A 23,706-nucleotide genomic window follows, 5' to 3' on the forward strand; every position below is an offset into this window, starting at 1 on the left:
TTACATTTTATAAAAAAAAAATTGTATAGCAACTATATAAGAATAAGAATAAGAATAGTTTATTTTCTAAAAGTGTTACAAAATATACATACATAAACGCAATATTCCACGGACAAAAACGCAATTTTTTTGTTTTGTCCATACTACAAGATAGGATCTCAGTGACCTTGACGTCACGTTCACTTATCCTTTTGTGAGGGGCGTTTCGCGAGTGAAGTGCGACTGTCGGACTTTGACTGTAATTTCTGACTTCTGTTTTGCTTTAACCCTTAATCAAATAACGGGAAATTATTTCCCACTTCGTTCTAATTTACGAAATATTTTTTATCTTTTTAATGGCAGCACTCAGCGATACAAACCATACAGATTTAAAATCTTAGTAACATTTTGAATTTGAAAAATGGCAACACTTTTCTAATAGCCGCCATTTGTGACCATATGTCAAAGTCAATGTCAGTTGTCGTGATTTTTTTTTGCAATAACAACAATTTTTTTGGTGTTTCGAGCTTAAGTGCGTAAAAAAATCTGGTAAGTGCATACACTGAATACTATCATAAACTAGACTTATTTTCCCTGTGTTTTGCTTGAAAATAATTGTGATAACGATATGAATTAGCCAAGATTTTAAGGTTTTAGTAAGTGGGAAATTATTTCCCATTGTTTGTTCCTGAACTTATGATTTACAAAAAAATTGGTAGATTTTATCAAGTGGGAAATTATTTCCCAGTATTTGTTCTACACCTAAATTTTAATTTGTTTCCATATATAAAAATATATGCCTGTTTGTCTGTTACACAAAAAAATCTGAGTCTTCTTTTTTCTTTTATTTATTTCTTTGATTTTTGAAAAAATCGTTTTTTCGTTAAAAAAATCATACTTGAATTCCAAGCAAAGCCGGGGGGGAGCTACTAACTAGTAAAAACTTCGTAACCTTATCGGACAGTGGGAAACTATTTCCCACTTATTCAAAATTTTGCTATTCCATAACGGATAACGGGAAATTATTTCCCACCACAAAACCCCCCTTTCCCCCCACTTAATTTTTTTTAATATAATTTTTCGTAATCTTCGCACCCAAATTACCTAAAAACCATTCTTAGTTTTCAAAAACTCATAAAAAGTGTTCCGTTTGATTAAGGGTTAATGCAATGGGACCCATATAGACATTTGATCCTAAAAACATAATTAGGTGTGTAACAGGGTTAGTAAATTAATATAATTGTAATAATGTTTAAAAGATAAAAAATAAAAAATAGGAAATTAACGGCGGACTGGTCGACCTGAGAAAATAAATAATAATTATATTTCCCAGTTACTTATTTAAATGATAACCTCTCACATTACTTTTACCGTGAGTGCGCCAACTTAAATTCATTCATTAAAACAACATTTGAATTACCAGGTTATATTTACTAGACGCTTACAAACGTTTAAAATGAGCTAAAAGATCAACATGAACGGTGAAGAGAGTTTTTAAGGTAATTGAGGCAAGTCGAGTACGGTAAGTTTTGGCTACATAGCGCGCAGGTGTGTCAAGAGACAAGCGGTGGCGTTTTACAGTATTTTACAAATACTTAGCTTGGATATAGTGACAGGGTGATACCTAGCTGTCACCTTCATACAATTTATAACCTTAAAACGAAAATCTCGCAAAATTACATTCAGATGACAGCTGTCATCGTTCTTTAACCTAAAATGAATAGGGTAGTTCTTGCGTGACAGATCAGTTTACGTAAAATTTGCAGAAATAATATTTTACATATAAATATATATAATATTATATAATTTGTTTGTGTATGATTTGTTTGTTGTACTTACAATTATGGATCGTATGGATTCGAAATAAATAAAGAATTAATCGAAAATAATATTTTTCCAGCATAAAATAGTCTTTTCATTGTTTCGTCAACGACAACGTCACGATTAAAATCTTTCCCAAGATAAAAGCTTTGCATACAAACAAGTAACTTTTGCATTCTGTGAAGATTTTTATGGTATTATCTCGTTTTAATTTTTACTTATTTCACTGAAATGAACAAAAATGTAGCCTGCATTATTCAAATAACTACAATCGCAATCGTTGTTAATACCTAGTTATAATGTTCTTCTTAATTTCTTTGTAATTTTACTTGTATGTAATGTGTGAAAAAGCGCTGGTGGCCTAGCGGTAAGAGCATGCAACTTGCAATCCGGAGGTCGCGGGTTCAAACCCCGGCTCGTACCAATGAGTTATTCGGAACTTATGTACGAAATATCATTTGATATTTACCAATCGGTTTTCGGTGACGGAAAACATCGTGAGGAAACCGGACTAATCCCAATAAGGCCTAGTTTCCGATCTGGGTTGGAAGGTCAGATGGCAGTCGCTTTCGTAAAAACTAGTGCCTACGCCAATACCTGGGATTAGTTGCCAAGCGGACCCCAGGCTCCCATGAGCCGTGGCAAAATGCCGGGACAACGCGAGGAAGATGATGATGACTTGTAAAATGTAATAATGTAGGTAATAGGTGCAATAAAGAATATTAATAACTTACTTGAATGCCTTTCTCCTATGACTTGCGCCACCCGCGAGCCCATGATGGATGCCCGGTTCTCGTGAAAAATATCGGAATATTCAACCAGACAATGATTTAGGGCCCGCAGCTGAACCCTGGGCACGCGAGTACCGCACTAAATTGGTTAATAAACTGTAACTTTCTTGCCGTGACTTTTGAAAAGGGGTCGTCAATTTGCCTGTCATTTTTAGGGTTCCGTAGTCAGTAAACTGTCTACCTGACTGACCTTTGGCAGTAGAAAGCTGTAATTTGTCATAGATAGGGGTAAATACAAGTATATACAGTTGAGTAATAATGGGATAACTTTGCGCCGTAAAATATAGGTGGGAGCAAAGATTCCTCAAAACATGATGTGAATCTTTTACTCCTTATTTATTCAGATGTATACTTAAATAAGTCAGAAAAGATCTTCTTTACATCAAATTAATATTCATAAGTAGAACCATTTTGTGGTGGTTATTTTGTTTATCATCCCAAATGCTTTGCTAAACGTTTAAGTGAAACCCTCGTAATGCGAATCAGGGATGTTGCGAATATCCGCATCCGCATCCACAACCGCGGAACTTCCGCATTATTTTCAACATCTGCATCTGCATCCACATCCGCATAAAACCGATGCGGAGTTTAATGCGGATGCGGATGTGGAACAGGTCGTTACAGGAACGTCTTAACATCGGCGTAAGTGCTAGACTGCTAGGTAATTTAGTCATTAGCCAAAAAAACCTATTCGAAATGAGCAGTCAAGCGTGAGTGGGACTTAATGTACGGAACTCTTGGAACGCGAGCCCGACTCGCACTTGGCCGGTTTTTTGAAATAAAAATTACTAAAATGTAATATTTGACGTTTTTTATGTTCCTATATTGACGTGAGCCTTTAAAAATCGCATCCGCATCCGCATCCGCGGATGTCAAAAAATCGGCATCCGCAACATCCCTGATGCGAAGGCCAATGTTAATCGGTTAAACACTTAACCGCCCTTAACTCAGACTAGCCCTTGTTTACCGAGCTAATCCTTGCCCTGAAACTGCTATGTTACAGTTAAACTCAAACCGATCAGAATTAAAAAAAAAAACTTCAACATGTAGTTACAACAACATAGAAATACTTTAACATGTCTTTACCCAAAAGATATCGGTTTTTCGAGCAATGTGTCCCGCACCGCACAATTTTTAACAAAACATTGTTTAACAATTTAATCCCTCTTTCAAAATATTGGGAATTCGCCAGATAAACAGATAGTTTACAAATTATTACACAATTCAATGAAAGCGGGCAGTTCGCCAAAATATTTGCCATTTTTCCTTTTCACCGATTTCACGCATTACCACTAACTCGACCGTAAACAGTGGCGCTCCAAACGCTTGGCGAACGAATATTCTGCTACTACAGATGTGCAAGTTGCGGAAAGTTTCTAAAAAGATGGAAAAGCTTTTGGAAATTTCAACAAAATTTCCCAAAAAAGCAAAGTTTCGATTCCCATACCAAAAATATGAGAAGTTTCCGAAGGTTTTCCATGAGGAAATTTCGCTCACTTTTCAACGTTATTTTAGCAGATAATTCATAAACATTAGACGGCCGTTTTTTCAGTCGTTCGTTTCAGTTTTCTTTCATGTCGTCTCGGATATGGGTGAATATGGTATCGATGCATTCAGCGTAATGCCCTGAATACAAATATATGTGATGACAAGCGCGAAAGTGGTGGGGGTAGTTGCTGTGACGTCATAAAGTCGGCAAATTGACAATTGCCGAAATTTGACCAACCGTTTTTAAACAGGTTTAATGTTATCATCCGAGCCTAACTACGTTATGGCTTATTAATTTTGATGCTGACTAGTTGTCTTATTTCTTTTTTTATAATCATAATTCTTTATTTGCCAGAATACACAAGGTCTTAAATTATTATAAACAATCCTTGTATTCAGCATGCAATTTCGAAACTTGTTGTTGTTGTTGTTGTTTTGGGAACTTTTGCGCCTGGTATGACTCGGGGTGGGTTATTTAATTAGTTACCTATTATTAGTACCTAGCTATTAGCTTTATGTTAAGTGACTCGTGTTTAATGCAGTAGTTTTTAAGGCTTTTATTATTGTATTTTTTGACATGTTTGGACTATGACTGTATTTATACCTTGAAAATATAAATATCGAAACTAACTAAAGTAACTAAAGTAACTAGTTTAACACAGAAGTTTTTAAATACAAAAATCGTGTATACAAAAACTTCGCAAAAGTGTGATTGCATTAACTGGTGTTGCCACAAAGTTCTATAAAATTTTAAGAGCCAACAGAAGCTGAGATTTAAATATTTTAGGTAAATATACCCGTCTCGCTAACGGAAGCGGCTCCTAAAACTTAAGGACAAGGCGAAAAATCCTGCGTAAAAATCTCAAAAATCGAGGTTTCGTACTCGACTGTTTCCTCCTCCAAAACTTAACCAATCGTAACCAAATTTGGAAATCTAAATGATTATGACATTATCTGTGTCGGGCCGTTTTGATTTTTTGGCTAATTGATATAAGTTTTGAATAGCGCGCCTCTCATTGCGGCATAGTCAATTAGGCCATTTTGGCCATTTTTGAAGGGCTCTAGCGCCTTAAAAAACAAAAATATCAAAAAAAGCAAAACGGTCCGACACAGATATTGACAATATTAATCTGTGTTGAAAAAATCATTGCTCTAGCTTCAAAACCCACGGAGGAAACAGTCGAGTACGTTTGTATGGAGAAATGACCACTCCTGTTGGCTCTTAATTTCTAGAATTTCTCGTAGCGCTATAGTATGTACTATCACTATACCTTATACAACAAAATCCCCCGCCGCGTCTGTCTGTTTGTGTGTGTGTGTGTTCGCGATAAACTCCTGAACGGATTTTCACGCGGTTTTCACCTATAATATAGTGATTCTTTTGAAATGTTTAGGTGTATAATTTGTTAAGGTTTTGTGTAACCCGTGCGAAGCCGGGGCCGGTCGCTAGTCTATTCTAGAAGTAAGATTTGTAGCTAGCGCTAAACTAGCAGCTGGTACTTGTATCCGAAGTACTCCAACTTGTTGTTTACTATTAAGATCCCGCTACGAGTAGGTACATATGTACTCGGCAAACTTGCTCTAGTTTCCAGCAAGTATACTTATGTGTTGTGAGAGTTATTTACTGTCTTATATATATTTGAGTAGTTCCCAGCAACGTAATGGCGAAATAATTCGATCCAGTAGTTAGAGTCCATCTAAGCTAACTTTGCACTTGTGTTAACGTCATATTTTGATAGAAATCAATCAATTGAAATTGAAAATTGAATTGAAATTAAACTTAAAGTTACTACACTACAGAATAGTCCCCCGTACTTAGACGTGTCATCACAACAGACTGACGTGCTGATTCGAACTTTAATATATAATATACGTGAATTAATAGATCTAGAAACGATGGATATATAGATATATAGATAGAATACTCTTTATTGGCACACCTCAGTAGAGTCTATTCGGAAAGAGAAGAGTCGTGGAATGTATTGGGCCCCATACATTCCACGACTTTTCTCTTTCCGCACAGAAACTAAAAGGTACAATAGAAAAGAACAATGAATTATATGGATTAGATGTATCTTAAAGTTCTAATCGGGCAGTAAGATAATCGATGTTGCTGCCCGGATTTTTGCGGTAGTAATGCAGTCGCCAGAAACGTCGCGCTGCAATACTGCAGCAGTTATCTAAATGCTGGTGTAATCTAAATTCGAACGGTAACGTCAATGTGGCTAATTCCGTCATAGGGACTATTCCGTCTACTATTAGCGTTTTTCTCAAACAACGAACAAAATTGATAATTTCACCGACAAAGCAGCAATTGCTTTTAGTTTCAGCAATCAAAAGCAGATGGTTTTGTTTCTTACGATTGAAAAGCAAAGAAATATTACGCTCGTGGACGAAATAGCCTCTATGACGCAATTAGCTACATTGACCTTACCTTAAGACGATCCGTAAGCTTGTTTACTACCGTCCTGTTATAAAAAGCTAAACCTAACTTACAACACAGAATAGCCCCCCGTAAAGGTGTCAACACAGCAGACTGAGACAATCCAGCCTGAGACAAATTAAACGTACATAGGCCGCGCTCTAGCACTCTCCACTCTAGTGCTGGGACACGGCGCGTCTAGGTTATCGATAAACATAAAATAGTTTATAACTAGAATAAATATAATTTTTTCTAAGCATAAGTATCAGATTTTCAATTTTAGTTTTCTTTAGACTGCTAGCATTAATTTAGTTTAAACATAGTTTCACCGTTTTAAGCATTAGTAGTCCATTTAAAAGAAGGTACGACATTTTTTTACCATTCAAAGCGTCATCCTGTGTCACTTAGAAAGGTTGGCTGCTATCCTATAAAAACAGCTTTGCTCGCTCTAAAGTTCGAACGGTTTAAGGAATAAAGAAGAAGAAGAAGATTCGTTATGTTTAGTACAATACAATATTCTCGCTCAATTATAGCTCACCAGCACTTAGTATATACGAGTAGCTTAGGTAATACGTTAGAAACGTAAATTGGTATGGGTAATCAACTCACATTCATAGACGGGTCTAACGCGAAGTTTATTCGATTACCTTTATTTACCGACGTTTCGACACAGGTTTCACCCGTCTATAAATGTGAGTTAATAACTTAATATGTGTTCAAAACGCGAAAGTTTTAAATATTAAATAGGTAATCAGTCCAGTTTTTAGGGTTCCGTACCCAAAGGGTAAAAACGGGACCCTATTACTAAGACTCCGCTGTCCATCCGTCCGTCCGTCCGTCCGTCTGTCACCAGGCTGTATCTCACGAACCGTGATAATTAGAAAGTTGAAATTTTCACAGATGATGTATTTCTGTTGCCGCTATAACAACAAATACTAAAAACAGAATAAAATAAAGATTTAAGTGGGCCTCCCATACAACAAACGTGATTTTTGACCGAAGTTAAGCAACGTCGGGCGGGGTCAGTACTTGGATGGGTGACCGTTTTTTTGCTTGTTTTGCTCTATTTTTTGTTGATGGTGCGGAACCCTCCGTGCGCGAGTCCGACTCGCACTTGGCCGGTTTTTTATATTGTTTTATTCTAAAACTGACTAGAACAAGTCTAAATGACTAGGAAACTCATGCCTGAAAATGTTTACAAATATACCTATCGACAGTTGTGTTATCCCATCTCTACCAAGAACAGAGTTGCATGCACTCGGCGCCACAATAGCGACACGAGAAACATACAAATACATATCGCCCCCGGGCCGTAATCTCATTCTGTGTCGGGGAGTTTATTTTATCGATGTTTTTGTCTGCACGGTTTGTTGCAATGTATTTTTGAGGCGGTAAAAGATATGTGTCTAGAGGTGTAAGGCGTCTCTCCGGTTTTACACCATAAATAGGCTAGATGACAAATTTTCATTTATGGTATCAATCAATCAGGTTTGTTTTTAGGATCAAATGTCTCTATGGGACCCATTGCATTAAAGCAATACAAAAGTCAGAAATGTTAGCCAAAGTCCGACAGGCGTACTTCACTTGCGAAACGCCCCTAACAAATCGCTATGTGAACGTGACGTCAAGGTCACTGAGATCGCATCTTGAAGTATGAACAAAACAAGAAAATTGCATTTTTGTCAGTGAAATATTGCGTTTATGTACCTATATAGTTGCTATACAATCTTTTTTTGGATAAAATGTGAGGAATTGATTGGTAGGTATTCTTACTTATTTCGTTTTTGGAAGTTAAAAAAAAACTTAAAATTTGAAACTTTCAGGTGCTGTATTTTTGTATTATTTTATTTCCATATATTTTTTTAATATCCACATTATTGTGATAAATTGCTCATTTGCTATCTATTTTACTAGATTTTGTTATAAAATTCAATGTGTCATCATCCCTATTGTCTGGAATACCAAAGCCAATGATGATAAAAAGATATGTACGATATGCGATCAGTGCGCTTTAAAATACAACATGAATCTGTTTATGACCCAAATAACAGTGTTATTATGGCTGTAGACAATTATCTGATCATATCGTTCATTCACTCAAAAAACATTATTGCCGTCACCTACATTTTAACCAGCAAACTGATGATCGCGTCATAACGTTACCCTAGACTCCCTAGAGGTAAAGGAACGTACTAACTCACTTCGGCCTCTGAAGTCGTAAAAGCTAAGCTCGTAAAATCGACCTCGGGGTTACACAAGGAATGACAAATTACTTATTGAGTTATTTGGAAAAGTTTTTTGGCTCAGGGTCAAGGATCCGCGTTGATACTAGTAAACTAATATCATGTAGATAGAAAGTAGCTTATACAAATAAAATTATTTTCAGAAAATATTTTAATTTGTTTTTATTTCAAGTAGAAACACTACTATATAAATTATAAACTGAAATTAATGTCATATACTAAGAAAAAGTGACCCAGGCCTCCAGTGCCCCAGGCTGGAATCGAACCAGCGTCCTCTGCTATCGCGGCAGGTGCCTGTTGCCATTCGGCCACCGGACCACAGCGGGATAGGTCGAATTTTTCCAAGTATATGCACTTCTTATAGGCTTATGGCGCCCCCATAGAAAGTAGCTTTTTAACACCCGCGATACATGTATTGTAGCGATTAGCATTAACCTTTTCCACGCCGTATTAAACACAAAAGCTGTCACTCAGACGCCACATCATTGAAGTGTCAAAACTGAAGTTGAACTTAATGTATATATGCACGTAGGTCGATGTTGCTTTGTGGGCTGTGACCGATTAATCGGTCTTTGGCGTTGAACCTACGGTGCGGATATATCGGTCATTGGCGTCCAAAAGGTTAACAAAATGCCCCTTCTTGAAAATCATAGTGGCACTATGCAAAATCAAGAACCATTCGAATGGCGACGATATTCGCTGTTTTAAAGGTTGAATTGTTAAAGGAAATTTATTTTATACTCGCGACCCACCTCGGCTTTGCACGGGTGAACAAATTATACATAAACCTTCCTCTTGAATCAGTTTATCTATTAAAAAAACGCATCAAAATCCGTTGCGTATGTTTAAAGATCTAAGCATAGATAGATACAAACAGACAGCAGGAAGCGACTTTGTTTTATACTATGTAGTGATAATGATACATAGTTCTCGAGAAGCGAAAAGTATTCGCGAAAACTTCCGTTTTACTCAAATACTGTTTTTTTAATCAGTGGAAGTTATTCGAACCACCTTTTTCTTTCACAATTATACCATGAAATTTTATTTGATGATTAGAATGAAATATATTGTATAGCTATAATGATACTTTTATCATCATCAATCAACAACAAAAAACAATCAAGTTTAAGAAAATAAACTATGCCATTGCCACACAAAAAGTAAGCCTTATTTAAGACATTCTTAAATCCTTAAGAAACTATCGCGATATTTAAAATTTTCACTTAATTACGCTATGAAAAAAGCTATGCTAGTTTTCACACGGCCCGCCGTAAGGCGTGCGCCATACAAAGCTTTTTACTAAATCACAATTTCCCTAAAAACTAAATAGGTACATGACTTAGCAGTACCGATGATGGATGTAAGTGCCCCAGTTTTGGTACTTATTGGTTTTTTATTGAGGAAGCGATCGTAAATATACAACCTTAGGGGTGTATATAGTCAGCAGCAGGAGTTGCTAAGCGGGCGAGGTGTTCCAAATTATCTTGACGCGACTTTATTGTTAAGAGAATAAGAGCGTGTCAAGGTAATTTTGAACACCTCGCCCGCTTAGCAATTTCTGCTGCTGACCGTACAATAATTTAAGAACGTAAAAAGGAGAAGCAGTTTAAAAATGCCAGTTTTAATAGCTTACTGAATAAAGGCCATATTGGAACCTATAGTCATTTAGTTTAATTTAATTATTTTAAAAAGGCACATACAGAAAATAGCCTACAATGAAAACTTTTTATATAACACCAATTTTCTCAAAAGTAGTGATGATAAATGATAAAAATATTTAGCCTATACGTATACGGCCCACTGCCGGGCACATTCCTCCTCTCATGGCCAAGAGGGCTATAGTCTCCACGCTGACCCAAGTGCAGATTAGCGACTTCACATACACCTTTGAATTTCTTCGCAGAATCGCATGATGTTTTGTCACGGTGATGTCACTCTTATTCTTACAAATCGGATACAGCACTAGGTAATACTACTAGATAAAGAATCATTAATTGACCTAATAATCATTTCCATGGCGAAACCGTGGGCATAAGGGATACATAGCAGAATGTGCAAGTCGCAAAATGAGCACTAGTGCAAATCGCAGAAGGTGCAGGTAGTAAAACGTGCAGATCGTAAAACGAGCAGGTCGCAAAATGTGCAAATCGTACAAAGTGCAGGTCGCGAAATGTGCAAATCGTAAAAAGTGCAGGCCGCATAATGTGCAAATCATAAAAAGCGCAGGTCGCCAAATGTACAAATCGTAAACAGTGCAGGTCGCGAAAGGTGCATATAGTAATGTCGTTTGCTTTGTGTGTCGTCCCTAGTTAAACTGCATGGTACAAAGTCCAACGGCCATATTTCAAAGCACTGCCTCATAAATTATTTGCTCATAAAACAAGGTCACGATAAGGTATCAAAATAATAAAAAAGATAGCAGGTTTGTTTCAAAATATTTTAACATTCGGTAATCAACAGAAGCCTTATTGGCAACGATTACGCTTTTTGGACCTGTAGAATCTGAGCTCTATTTCAAAATCTACACATTTTGCGACTTGCTCATTATGCGATCTGCTTGCACATTTTGCGATCTGCTCATTATGAGATCTGCACATTTTGCGATCTGCTCATTATGAGATCTGCACATTTTGCGATCTGCTCATTATGAGATCTGTACATTTTGCGATCTTCTCATTATGAGATTTGCACATTTTGCGATTTGCTCATTTTACGTAGCCTGCACATTTTGCGACTTGGACATTCTGCTATGTATCCCCCCGGCGCTCGGCTTCGCACGGGTTAACAAATTATACACAAACCTTCCTCTTGAATCACTCTATCTATTAAAAAACCGCATGAAAATCCGTTGCGTAGTTTTAAAGATCTAAGCATACATACAGACAGACAGACAGCGGGAAGCGACTTTGTTTTATACTATGTAGTGATTAGCGTGTGCCACTGCTGGGCAATGCCTTCTCTTTTTCCCGCCACTTGGCTCTGTCCAATGCACACTCCCGCCACACGTAAAGTGTCATTCTATGGAACTTGCTAACTAAAGTCCGTCAACCAAATCTTGTCAGTAGTAAAAGGCGGCAAATTTGAAAAATCGCGGGTTAGCAACACTGTGTTCGAATAATTCCAAAATGCGTGTCATCTGTGTTTTATCTGTGGAATGTGGATCGTGAACGACAGCCGTCACCTTATTTGTTTTCATTTGGTTTTCATTCTGAATCGTTTCTGTTTCAAGAGATATTTCTGCTGTCACCATTAAATACCAATACATTAAATAAGAATAAGCAAAGCTAAGGGGCCTACAATGTACAATCATGCTCGTTGATGGTAAACATTACTAAAAATTGAGGTTATGACAAGTACACACTGGAAGAACTCTTTCGAACTTTTAAGATTATGTTCAGTTTTTTTGTTTTAGGGTTAAAAGGCATAAATAAAATTAAAACGTATGCCTAAATCTATCCAACAAGACCATAAATTGTGTCCTGGAAACCGTCCATAGGCCCACATGTCTAATATTTTTAGCAATCAGTTGTGACTATTTACAAAGATGCAATAGAATACTACAGAGTATTATGCTTGGTTGAAGTGACCCGGTAACATTGGTAACTTGGTCAGACTGTACGAAAGGGGGGGCTGGGACTTAGAATTTTTTTTGACAAAGTGGTATCATTATGACACTATTTTTAAATGATTGTAATGTGTAGATCACGTCAAAATAAGCATCTTTTATTGGAAAAACTTTTCTCTAAAATAAAAAATGGCCGAGTTAGACGCGACCAAAGATTGATGTTTTTAAAGGGAGCTGGGACTTGTAAAATTGTATTATTATAAAAACGTCGGTTCTGGCGCTTCGCCGGCCGCTGCCGCGGCACGCTCGCTTCGCTTGCTCGGCTCGCGCGCTGTATGGTCGCAGTTCTACCTAACACTCCTCCTCGCTTCGCTCGTCGTCGTACCTACTCCGACCTGCCTTAAAAGCCTGGCCTGCCTTAAGCTCTATCTCCGCCATTTTCAGTTTTAGTAAAAAGTTTTCCAAGTAAAAGTTGCTTATTTCGATGTGTTCTATACATTAAAATCATTTAAAATATATGTCATAATGACACCACTCTCAATGAAAAATCCCAGCTCCCTTTAAAAATATCAATCTTTGGAGGCGTCTAACTCGGCCATTTTTTATTTTAGAGAAAAGTTTTTCCAATAAAAGATGCTTATTTTGACGTGATATACACATTACAATCATTTAAAAATAGTGTCATAATGACACCACTTTGTCAAAAAAAAATCTAAGTCCCAGCCCCCCCTTTGCTACAGTCCAACCGGTAAGGTCATTATATTTTTTCAATTAATGACCTGAATTATAGTGTAAGCTAAAGTGACCCTTATCTTATTTACCTTTAAATTAAATAAACACCCAAATATCAGTTGTTTTATTTTTAATATGTAATCCTATTGTACAATATATAGCAATCAAAAAAATTACACAGGTATGTCATATTCATCCAGAAGAGTACACTAATTTACATTAACAAGTGGCATATTATATTGTAAATAACAAATATATGCACTATCTAATTATCTGCATTTTGATATGATTTTATTTTAGTAAACTTAGAAGGCATAGATAGGGAACAAAGAGAATATAAGCACAACGATAGGGAGTTGTTTTTGATATCTTCAAATTTGTTCATCATTTTGATTAACATTGTTTTAACATCGCTTTTAAATTGTCCGTCCGTTTCAAATTTTTTCAATAAACCGCGAGTGACAATTTGAGTTGACGTACGCAGGGCGCGCTCAGCGGAAAAAAAAATCTTTTGGTTCGATGTACATTGCTGCTTTTCTTAGCGCAATACTGCTCTTTGAGTGTTGCCCTACTTTAGTTTGCTTTACATTGCTACTGACAAGATTTGGTTGACGGACTATATGTAAACAAACCGCCATATTGAAATTGTCCGTGAATGTCAATTTACTAGTGACTTTTGTCACTAGTAAATTGACACAAGTTAAAATCAAAGACAATTTCGGAGCATCGACTTTATATTTCCCTAGTTGGCCAATTTCATAAAACTAACCAAATCATTGACACCTAGATAATTTTTCAGGTACAAAAGAAGTAGTTAAACAGAATTTCACCGGAATGCAGCGAATAATTGCGATTCTCTTCAAATTAGGCTCAAAGGAACCTCAAAAGGCTTTGCCGTATAATTAAGACAGAGACTGGTTTTTCCTGTATAATATTCGGAGGTTCATTTGTTTTTTAAGGAATTAAAAATTAAAGTGACTTTTTGAAGTCACGGAAATTTCTGTATTATATTTGTAAGGTTTATTTCTTTTCGGATTGTTTATTTAGCTTTAAAGGAATCACAATGTCAGTTGGATAACTTTATTTTGGGTTCATTAAAACTGTTCAGGGTCACTTTGTGAAGAAATTTACTCTTGAGTGTAGGAAAGCTTGGCCAGATAGTATATAGACATTAACCCAGCTTAAAAAAATGCCAAAATATAAATATATTATATTTTATCAGCTCTCCTATATTACCTAAAGATATCTATTTAATTTGGGCGTGACACATTCATGCTAAAAATAAATATTTTGATTTTGGCACTGACTTGCAAAGGACAAGTCTATCCCGGATTTCCTAGACTTATCCTTACACAAAGTGAAATTATAACAAAAAAAATAAAGATAGGTATTTCATAGACTAATTTGTTGTAGGTACTTATTTCTAACTAGGTATTAAGCTTCTTTGTACATACGAGTGTATCTAATACTAATTTAACAAAGAGGTAATTTCGACTAGTTCTTTATTTCTAAATATAAATCCTTATCCACGTGGACATTAAATAAACTACACAGTAAACACGTGTATACAAATATAGATTTAAATTAAATTCCGTAAACATATGACGACTGTTATGCCAGATGTAAAAAAAACATACAACCGAATTTGATAACCTCCCCCTTTTGAAATTTGGAAGTCGGTTAATTATCAACCCACATTCATGTTGCTAACTTTCATTTGATTTATTTAAGCGTGTTGTTTAGCCCTTGTAAATAATTAATTGATATTTTTGTGAATATGTAGTAAAATATAAAGATTAACATTTGAAAATTCAACCATAATAATTTCAACAATCACGCTCATCACGGTCTATAATAAAGCTTATATCAACGTATTAAAGTCAAAATTACACGTGAAAGCGTTTTCTTTACAAGATTTTTGTGATCCAAGCGTGGGTGAATGATAAATGGAAATTGAAATGAGTGAATGACATCCAGTAACAATGGAATGGTTTTTCAGGAAAACATCGGTTTTATGTGGTGTTTTTTTTTTGCGTATATGGCAATGATTGATTGGGGTGCTAAGTAACTTTGTGCAGCCTGTTACAATATTTGTTTGGGATGTTGTTTAGAAACCTTGTATGTTAAAATACGTAAAATGTTCTTAATTTACAATGAGGGAAAAAATACTGGGAGCCCCCAATCACTAGGAGAGCATATACAATCGCGAGCGATATATGGGGCATTATCTATGAAAAGGGAGGGCGATGGCGCTTACGCCGCATAGCGTCGCGCGGCATTGTATTTATATCGGAGCATCGTTAATAATGGCGTAAGCGTCATCGACAATAAGGTCCCTTTTCATAGATAACGCCACATATTTAGTTTGGAGTCCTTGGCTGTGTACAAGGTACAGGCGCCTGTCTGACGACTAAGTTAATTTGACATTCAGATGGACAACGATAGTTGATACTTTACATTTCACCATGTCGATCAGGCACATAAAAGAAAAGTTGGTACTTGTGCATTTCACACATTTTAGAAATTATTTATCAGTACCTAATTGTGGCCCCTCACCAATTCGTAATGGACCCCTGTAACTTAAGCAATACTAGAATTTTCATATCGTAAACTATTTAGTACCCCTAGAAAAATCTAAGCTCAAACAATATCTAGACACACACAGATTGAGTGCGTTCACGCAACTAAGTAGTTTACCCGCAAATATTTACCTAAACCTAACCTACCACTTTCATGATATGTTTGACTCACCAACCCCATTTCTTTTAGTGTAATAGGGTAATTCGCTAGTAACTGGCCACCGGAATTCATTTCAGTATAAGTAATGTTTCAATAACTGGCCAGCCTTCAATAACTAGCCACCTTATACTAAAATGAATTCTGTTAATAGGTGAATAGAATTCATTTCTAGTTTAGGGTGGCCAGTTACTGGAATTACCCTATATATATTATATAAGTTTAGACATTTTTGTTACCTACTCGGACAAATAATAGTCGTTACAGCTAGATAAACTTTGGACTCAGATATCAAGTACAACTAGCTGTATAACGAAAATAAACACACATATAAGTACATATATAGAGACCCGTAAAACATTATTAGCTAGATGAATAATCTACATAATCACCTTCAAAATCAAAATATTGATTTCAGATAAAATAAATACACAGAATTTCGTATTACGAGTAGGTAAAGCAAAATTCGAGAGGAAAAATATACATTTCAAAGCAATACTTGTCATTTAGACTATCAGGTCCAATTGTCTGGCGAGGATTGTTTGATCGCTAATAATTCAGAATCAGAGGAAAATAATCGTTGTTTGCCTGCCTAATGACCTTTGGAAATTGATATTTCTTTTACAGAGCCTATATTGGTTTAACTTTCACTTAGATTTGGCCTTCGGCTTTTGTACAAGAATAAATATGGAATATTGAAGCCTCAAGATTCACAAACAATACATTTTGTTTCTAAAAGAAATAAATAATTCTCTAAGTGCTTTAATATTGATAATCTTGGTTTTTAACCTTTTAACCGCCAGCAATTTTAGATCGAGCGTGCTCGTATCGCCACCGACAGTAGGTAATTGTACCACGCAGAGTAAGGTTGGCATAGTTACGGGAGTTATAAATGTGCTGTAAAAACCAAATCAGATCTTTGTCTTATTTATCAGACTGTGGCGAAATGAGCTGGATATGTAATGTCTTAAATATCAGACTCTGGCGGTTAAAGGGTTAATGTGACGCGAAAGGTACCTATTAAGAATTAATGGGAATGAAAAGTTGGATGGACTGTGTGGGATGGGATGATATGAAAAGGAGGAAAGTAATGGGGAAAGGGCAAACGGATGATGATGATGAATCTTGTTTTTTTTATAATACTTAAACAAATCTTACCTCCTTTCTCCCCTATGTACGGCCCTGAAACAAACAGAAATAAGTCAAAGTATGATATTATTGGTACTCAAGAGTTAATAACACATACGTAAATTATAACAAACAAGTTTCTTTAATTCAATTTAATTTTACGTGCTTGGGTGGCTGCCGTTCCTCACCTCACCAACGGAACGGCAGCTGACGTCTGCGAGGGTTCATTACACGCCTTTAACCACTTTACGAGCTATGTATCGCCCGGGATGCCATTGGTCATGGCATTCTGTTTCTAACTCGCGCTTTATTAAAAGGCATGATTAAGTTTTGCGCTCGACTCTTGCTACTTACGTTTAGTGGCAAATGTATATGCTCGTAATAAATACTAATCTATGTGTAAAGAGATCCTAATGTCAATGTTAACACTTAGGGTACGTATTGACCTTACTAAGGTCAAAAACGAACATTTTATTATCCAAATACCTAATGAAAATTCGAATACAAACAGCACATAATTATGTATACAAACATCACAACACATAGATATTGACCGTTCGAATTGGGGATCCATCGTCAAAGCCTCGCCCGCGGCTTCCCCAGGGAACCAAGGTTGGAACAAAATAAACAGAATTTTATCACCTCATACCAACAAGCTCAAATCAACTCTGCTTAAACCAGATAAGGTTTATATTGCAACTGGAAGAGTAGTTACCAAAGTATTTTTTCACCTAAATAACAATAAGCTGAAATCAACTCTACATAAAACAGATAAGGTTTAAATTGCAACTGAAAGAGTAGTTAACAAAGTAATTGTGTTAAATGGCGGTTGGTTTTTATTTTGAATAAGTTTTATTGAAATTGGGTTGTCGTGGATAATTAAGTCTTTTACTGAATTATGATATTAAAGGAATAAAATAATGTTGCGTCATTTAGATGGGAATAAAATTTTACATGAGATATTTTTTTATTAAAACTTTACTGCATTAATAGATTTTATTAGGTATATTAATTATTTTAGCTCAAGGAACTTAGTACTAAAACATTGTCCTGTTACAGTATGAATCCGAATGTTACCTTTACGCACAATAGGGATGATGACACATGTTGAATTTTATAACAAAATCTAGTAAAATAGATAGCAAACAAGCAATTTATGACAATAATGTGGATATTAAAATGAATTATTGAAAAATTACAAAAATACAGGACCGGAAAGTTTCAAAATTTAAGTTTTTTTTTTTAACTTCCAAAAACGATAAAAGTAAGGGTACTTACCTACCATTCGATTCCTTACATTTCATCCAAAAAAATATTGTATAGCAACTATATACATAAACGCAATATTTCACCGACAAAAACGCAATTTTCTTGTTTTGTCCATACTACAAGATGGGCTCCCAGAGACCTTGACGTCACGTTCCCTTATCCTTTTGTTTAGGGCGTTTCGCGAATGAAGTGCGACTGTCGGCCTTTGACTACAATTTCTGACTTTTGTGTTACTTTAATGCAATGGGTCCCATATTGACATTTGATCCTAAAAACAAACCCGATCGATTGATACCATAAATGAAAATTAGTCATGTAGCCTATTCGCGACAACGCGATAGATACAATATAACTGGGCCCTGGGCCATGTACCTATTTAAAGTTCAACACTTAACTTATTTCAATTTGGTAATTTCTCTGTTATTTCTACTCACAATCACGAGCTCTTTCGATCCTAACCGGAGATTTTTTTCCATTCCATTACCATTTTTCATGGACTTCGTATGCGGTAACGGAATTGAAGGAACGAAAAATGTAGATAAATTTAGGGACATGTTTTTACCTCCCAATAGGATCGATAGAGTTCGTGATTCTGAGTTAAATAACATAAAAAGTGACACGTTCTTATGGCTCTAAAAATAAGATCGTATCAGATATTTTTGCGGCCTTCGTTGTTATTGCAGGTGATTGTACAACCTTAAATAAAATGGCCCAACTATAAAAATCAAAACTTTTAACAATCTGACAGCAGCGAGATCCTATTTGTAACACAACAAAGCCACAGCCAGTCAAAGCGCGACGTCAGAACGGCTAATGGTTTCCCCGGACAGCCTTTAGAAGAATGGCCGTGGACATAACGTGACAAAATGACACACGGTATGGTCAATGACGCGTAGGGCGTGCCGCGTTGTGACGCTGGCGCGAGGCATAGGCCGCAGCGATAGTGGAAAAAATATATACTTTAGAAGAACGACCGTGGACATAACGTGACAAAAAAGACACACGGTCACTGACGCGTAGGTCGTGCCGCGTTGTGAAGCTAGCGCTAGGCATAAGCGGCAGCGATAGCGGAAAAATTATATACGTATTTTACATCAAGAATGGCCGTGGACATAACGTGACAAAATGACACACGGTCAATGACGCGTAGAGCGTGCTACGTTGTGACGCTAGCGCGAGGCATAAGCGGCAGCTATATTAGGGGAATAAAAGCATATTCAAAACATAAATTTGCAAAAAAATGGATTGACAGACTAATACCTTACCAAGGATCTACACAACATTTCTGCGCTTTTAACTGCATGTGATGGTATGCCTACTAAATGAAGGAAGACTTTAGGTGAATGGCCGTGAAAATAATAACGTAACACAGTCAATGACACAGTAGTGCAATGTACAAGCGGCAGCGAGTTAAGTTTTACTCATGTTTCAAATATTATATATATGACTGCCTTTATACGAATCACTGACAAGTTACGAAGACAAGTTTCCGGTACGGAGTTTTTATTCCGCTTCCACTTATAAACTACACCTTACCCTAACGTCCGCTCATTTGTCTCTTCCTATCAAATTAGCGACAGCTTACCCTTTTGGCTTAATGTTTTGCTCACTTTAATGCACCAGTTTACGGCTAACTTTGCGCCTTGGCATTTTGGCTTGGTACATTTGGACTCAATGGCTTGAGTTGGAGACTTTGAGAGGTTTATTATGAGCTTACTTAGGTACCTTCTTATTGGGTTCCGTAATACAAAAGGAAAAAATGAAACCCTTATAGGATCACTCGTGCGTCTGTCTGTCTGTTCGACCAGGGCCCTTTATCTCCGAAACTAATACTGGGTCTAAAATTTTGAAAAAAATACACAATAGTCCTTTACCTATAGATTATAGGAAAACTTATTAAAAATGTGCAGTCAAGCGTGAGTCGGACTTAATGTACGGAACCCTTGGAACGCGAGTCCGACTCGCACTTGGCCGGTTTTTACTTTATTTTATAAATACGGGAGTTAGAATATATATGTGGCAAACATCGACACAAGTATATTACTTATACACTACTTACTTATAAGTAATACAAACTTCCTTAAAAACGAAAAACTGTCAGGGACCCTAGCCAAGATGACAATCGTTAAAAGAAAACGCCAATTGTTTGCCGATGTACGATTATCACTAGGCTACGAGTACAGTCACATGTTTTAATTTATGACCCATTTTTGTACCTTGTGACAGTGACATAGCATGAGGTCTCTAGCGACTTTCATATTGATTATCACTGTGACAAGGTACGAAAATGGGTCATAAATTAAAACATGTGACTGTACATCCACTGGTCAGATTAGAATGTAATTGAGCACTTTACAATACTTAATGTATAATAATCAACTCCATTTTCACCAGCCAATTCGAGTTTTAGTTATTCGATCTGTTTCCGATATAATAATGACGTTTGTTGACAATGTCACTTTTGACACAATGTCAAGCAAGTAACTAAAAATACATGGCAAACCGTAAAATTCGTTTAAAACAGTTTAATATAATGAAATTTAATAAAGTTCACGGCAGTTTAAAAAGTCACCTTTACGATTTTACTAACCAAAAAAAACTAACTTAAATAGTAAAACTAGTTTAAAAACCGATCACGAATTTTTAATATTCTATTACGCAATTTAAAGTCCGAATATAGTTACATGTTACATACATATTATAAAAATGAAACACTCAGAATACGTCAATTTTTCACGCCGCGTCCTAAGTATAAAAAACTGAGCACTAAAATAACAATTTAAATATTCACCTGCCCATTTAAAAAGCCCTAATATAATAACATATTATGTCCACTTCATTAAATATCCAATACTTAACCAGTAAACTCGTATAATGTCAGAATACGTTAGTTTTTCACGTCGAGTTGCGTCCCCTTGTGAAGGTCGCATCGATTTTCTTTGACTGTTATACAATTGTCGAGGTTTTTACTTCAAAGGGAAAAATAAAGTGAATGCGTTGCAATAAATAAATAATGACAACGTTGTTGCCGCATTAAGTACCGTCGCGATTCGCACGTTCACTCCTTCACTCTTTTAATTACGGAGATTAACGCTGCGTCTTACGACTCTTACGTAAGCGAACAACTCGCGAACGCGAAGAGAAGCGGCGCGGCGGGCTCACGGCGTTCGCGTTCGCAACGAGATCGCCCACGTAGGACACTTCTATAATAGGTATCGAAGGATTGATTCACTCGGCATCGCATCGCGTCGTTTTGCGTTCGCGTGTTGTTCGCCTACGTAGAGTACGCTGCGTTACGTAAGCGAACAACTCGCGAACGCGAAGGGAAACGGCAAGGCGCGGCGAGGCGGGCACACGGCGTTCGCGTTCGCGACGTGATCGCCCATATAGGATACTACAATACAAAAACTCTTTATTGCACACCTCATTTCAGAAAACAATACAAAGGTAACAGAAAAGAAGAGGTTAAACAATAGGCGGTTTTATCACACTTCACACTTCTATGTACATATTAAAGGACTGATTCACCCCGCGCCGCATCGCTTCGCTTCGCTTTCGCGTGATGTTCGCCTACGTAGTACAGTCGCCATCAGATATATCGAAGCGGCCAACGTGCTCACAAATATCTGAACACGCCCCTATTGTCAAGGCGTTAAGGTGCTTGTTCAGATATTCGTGAGCACCTTGGCCGCTCCGATATATCTGATGGCGACTGTACGCTGCGTTCTAGTGACACTCCGCGTCCATGTAACGCTGCCACATTAAAGCCAGAATTAGAAGGGAACGAGAGGTTTTAGAGGGGAAGGAAAGATATGGCCATCGCGCGAGTCTTTACCAAATATAGTTCTGCTTTAAATTTTGTTGCAACATTACTATGTTGCAATAGTTTCACGTTTATCCTTTTTAATGTTATCTTAGCAAAGTCATAATGCCACAACAATGAGTGCCATAATGCGAATAAAGAGGGCATGCAACTTTAAATTGCTATTCTTGAACACAACGAGATTACACTCAGCATTTGTATTTGCACTGAATAACTAATACTTTTCTCTCGGACGCTCTTATCATGACAGTACTTACTACTGATTCTGGGTAAAAAAAAACACATTTTAAATTATATTTTGAATGACCAACTAGTAGGTTAGGCATACCTATCTAGTTTCAAATATCTTTTTAAAACAGGGAAGAAGAGCATTCATCTACTTTTTAAGTATTTTCTTTTACGTTTTACTTTTAAGAAAATTTGTTTTTTTTTAATAAAACTTGGAGCGATCACTTGCGAACACATAAATACAATAGGGCTCATTTAGACGGTACGAGAACTCGCATGCCAGTTTCATTACATTGCGTTATTTGATCGGTCGGCTTAAGAAATGAGCCTTTAAGGTGGGTTTGTTGTAATTTTGTTATTTTTTTGTTTTTAATAAGTTAAGAATTCGAGAATTTTGAATTCGACTCACACTTAACATAATTTAGCCTTGACTTGAATTTGACCTTTATTTGATGCTTAAGCATCCAAATCTAAAAACTGCGAACGGCACAAATAATTACACAGCTAAACCCGAGGTTAAACTTTCAACCCAAACAATTCGTCATTTCTAGGAAAAACTTGCTAGTTTAATTTGGCCCGTCGGGCATTAAATAGGCCCCGTAATGAGTTTGTGACAAACAACGTAAAGCTCGAGGCCAGCAATTGTGTATGATCGATACCTAACCATAGTGGCGTCGGCCGGTCTAGCCATAGAGTAACACAGAAAGTACACTTTTTCATGATATAGGCGGCAAACAAGCAGACGGATCGCCTGATGACAAGCAACTACCGACGCCCATGGACAGTATGGACACTTAAAACACCAGCGGGGATGAAAATGTGTTGCTGGCCTACGCTCTTTTGTCGAAGGTTTAAAGGTCGTATCGAACTTGGTAGAAGCTGCCAATGTACATATATGTATATGAAATAATTTCTAAAAACATGACTGCTAACTAGTGAAGAATTGACACAAACTGAATTAAACAAATTGAATTAGGGCATACTATTTTACCATATTATATTGTGCATCTGATCAAGAGTTATTTGTTCAAGATAAATAATTAATATAAAATCCCATTAACATGATTGGTATTTTTGACCCCCGGTCCAAACCCCGGCTCGTACCTATAAGTTTTTCGGAACTTATGTATGAAATATCATTTGATATTTACCGTCGCTTTTCGGTGAAGGAAAACATGAGGAAGCCGGACTAATCCCAATTAGGGCCTAGTTCACCCTTTGTTGTTGGAAGTTGGAAGGTTAGATAGCAGTCGCTTTCGTAAAAACTAGTGCCCACGCCAATTCCTGGGATTAGTTGCCAAGCCGTGGCAAAGTGCCGGGACAACGCGAGAAAGATGACGGTATTTTTGACGCCACTCTAACTATATTAACTAAACCTACATATACCTCCCATCCTATTTCTATTATAAGCAACAATATGTCTACATCCTCAAATAAACAAAAAACAAGCAAAAACACTCGACAACCCATAAATATTTGTA

At 36.6% G+C, this 23,706-nt stretch overlaps 1 protein-coding gene and 1 long non-coding RNA gene across 3 annotated transcripts in view; one reads left to right on the top strand and one right to left on the bottom strand.

The window, feature by feature from the left end:
* LOC134658299 (GDNF family receptor alpha-4) overlaps window positions 1-23,706 on the bottom strand; it is a 321,487-nt gene that overhangs the window by 253,286 nt on the left and 44,495 nt on the right. For both annotated transcript variants that reach the window (XM_063513925.1, XM_063513924.1), the window contains exon 2: window positions 16,936-16,959. In XM_063513925.1, the coding sequence (XP_063369995.1) occupies window positions 16,936-16,959 (24 nt within the window). The remainder of the gene's footprint in view (window positions 1-16,935; window positions 16,960-23,706) is intronic.
* LOC134658332 (uncharacterized) overlaps window positions 10,781-23,706 on the top strand; it is a 96,637-nt gene continuing 83,711 nt past the window's right edge. The window contains exon 1 of the long non-coding RNA XR_010097695.1: window positions 10,781-10,842. This is a non-coding gene — a long non-coding RNA (uncharacterized LOC134658332). The remainder of the gene's footprint in view (window positions 10,843-23,706) is intronic.

The sequence above is a fragment of the Cydia amplana genome, chromosome 22 (assembly GCF_948474715.1).
Source record: "Cydia amplana chromosome 22, ilCydAmpl1.1, whole genome shotgun sequence".
Classification (NCBI taxonomy): Eukaryota; Metazoa; Arthropoda; class Insecta; order Lepidoptera; family Tortricidae; genus Cydia; species Cydia amplana.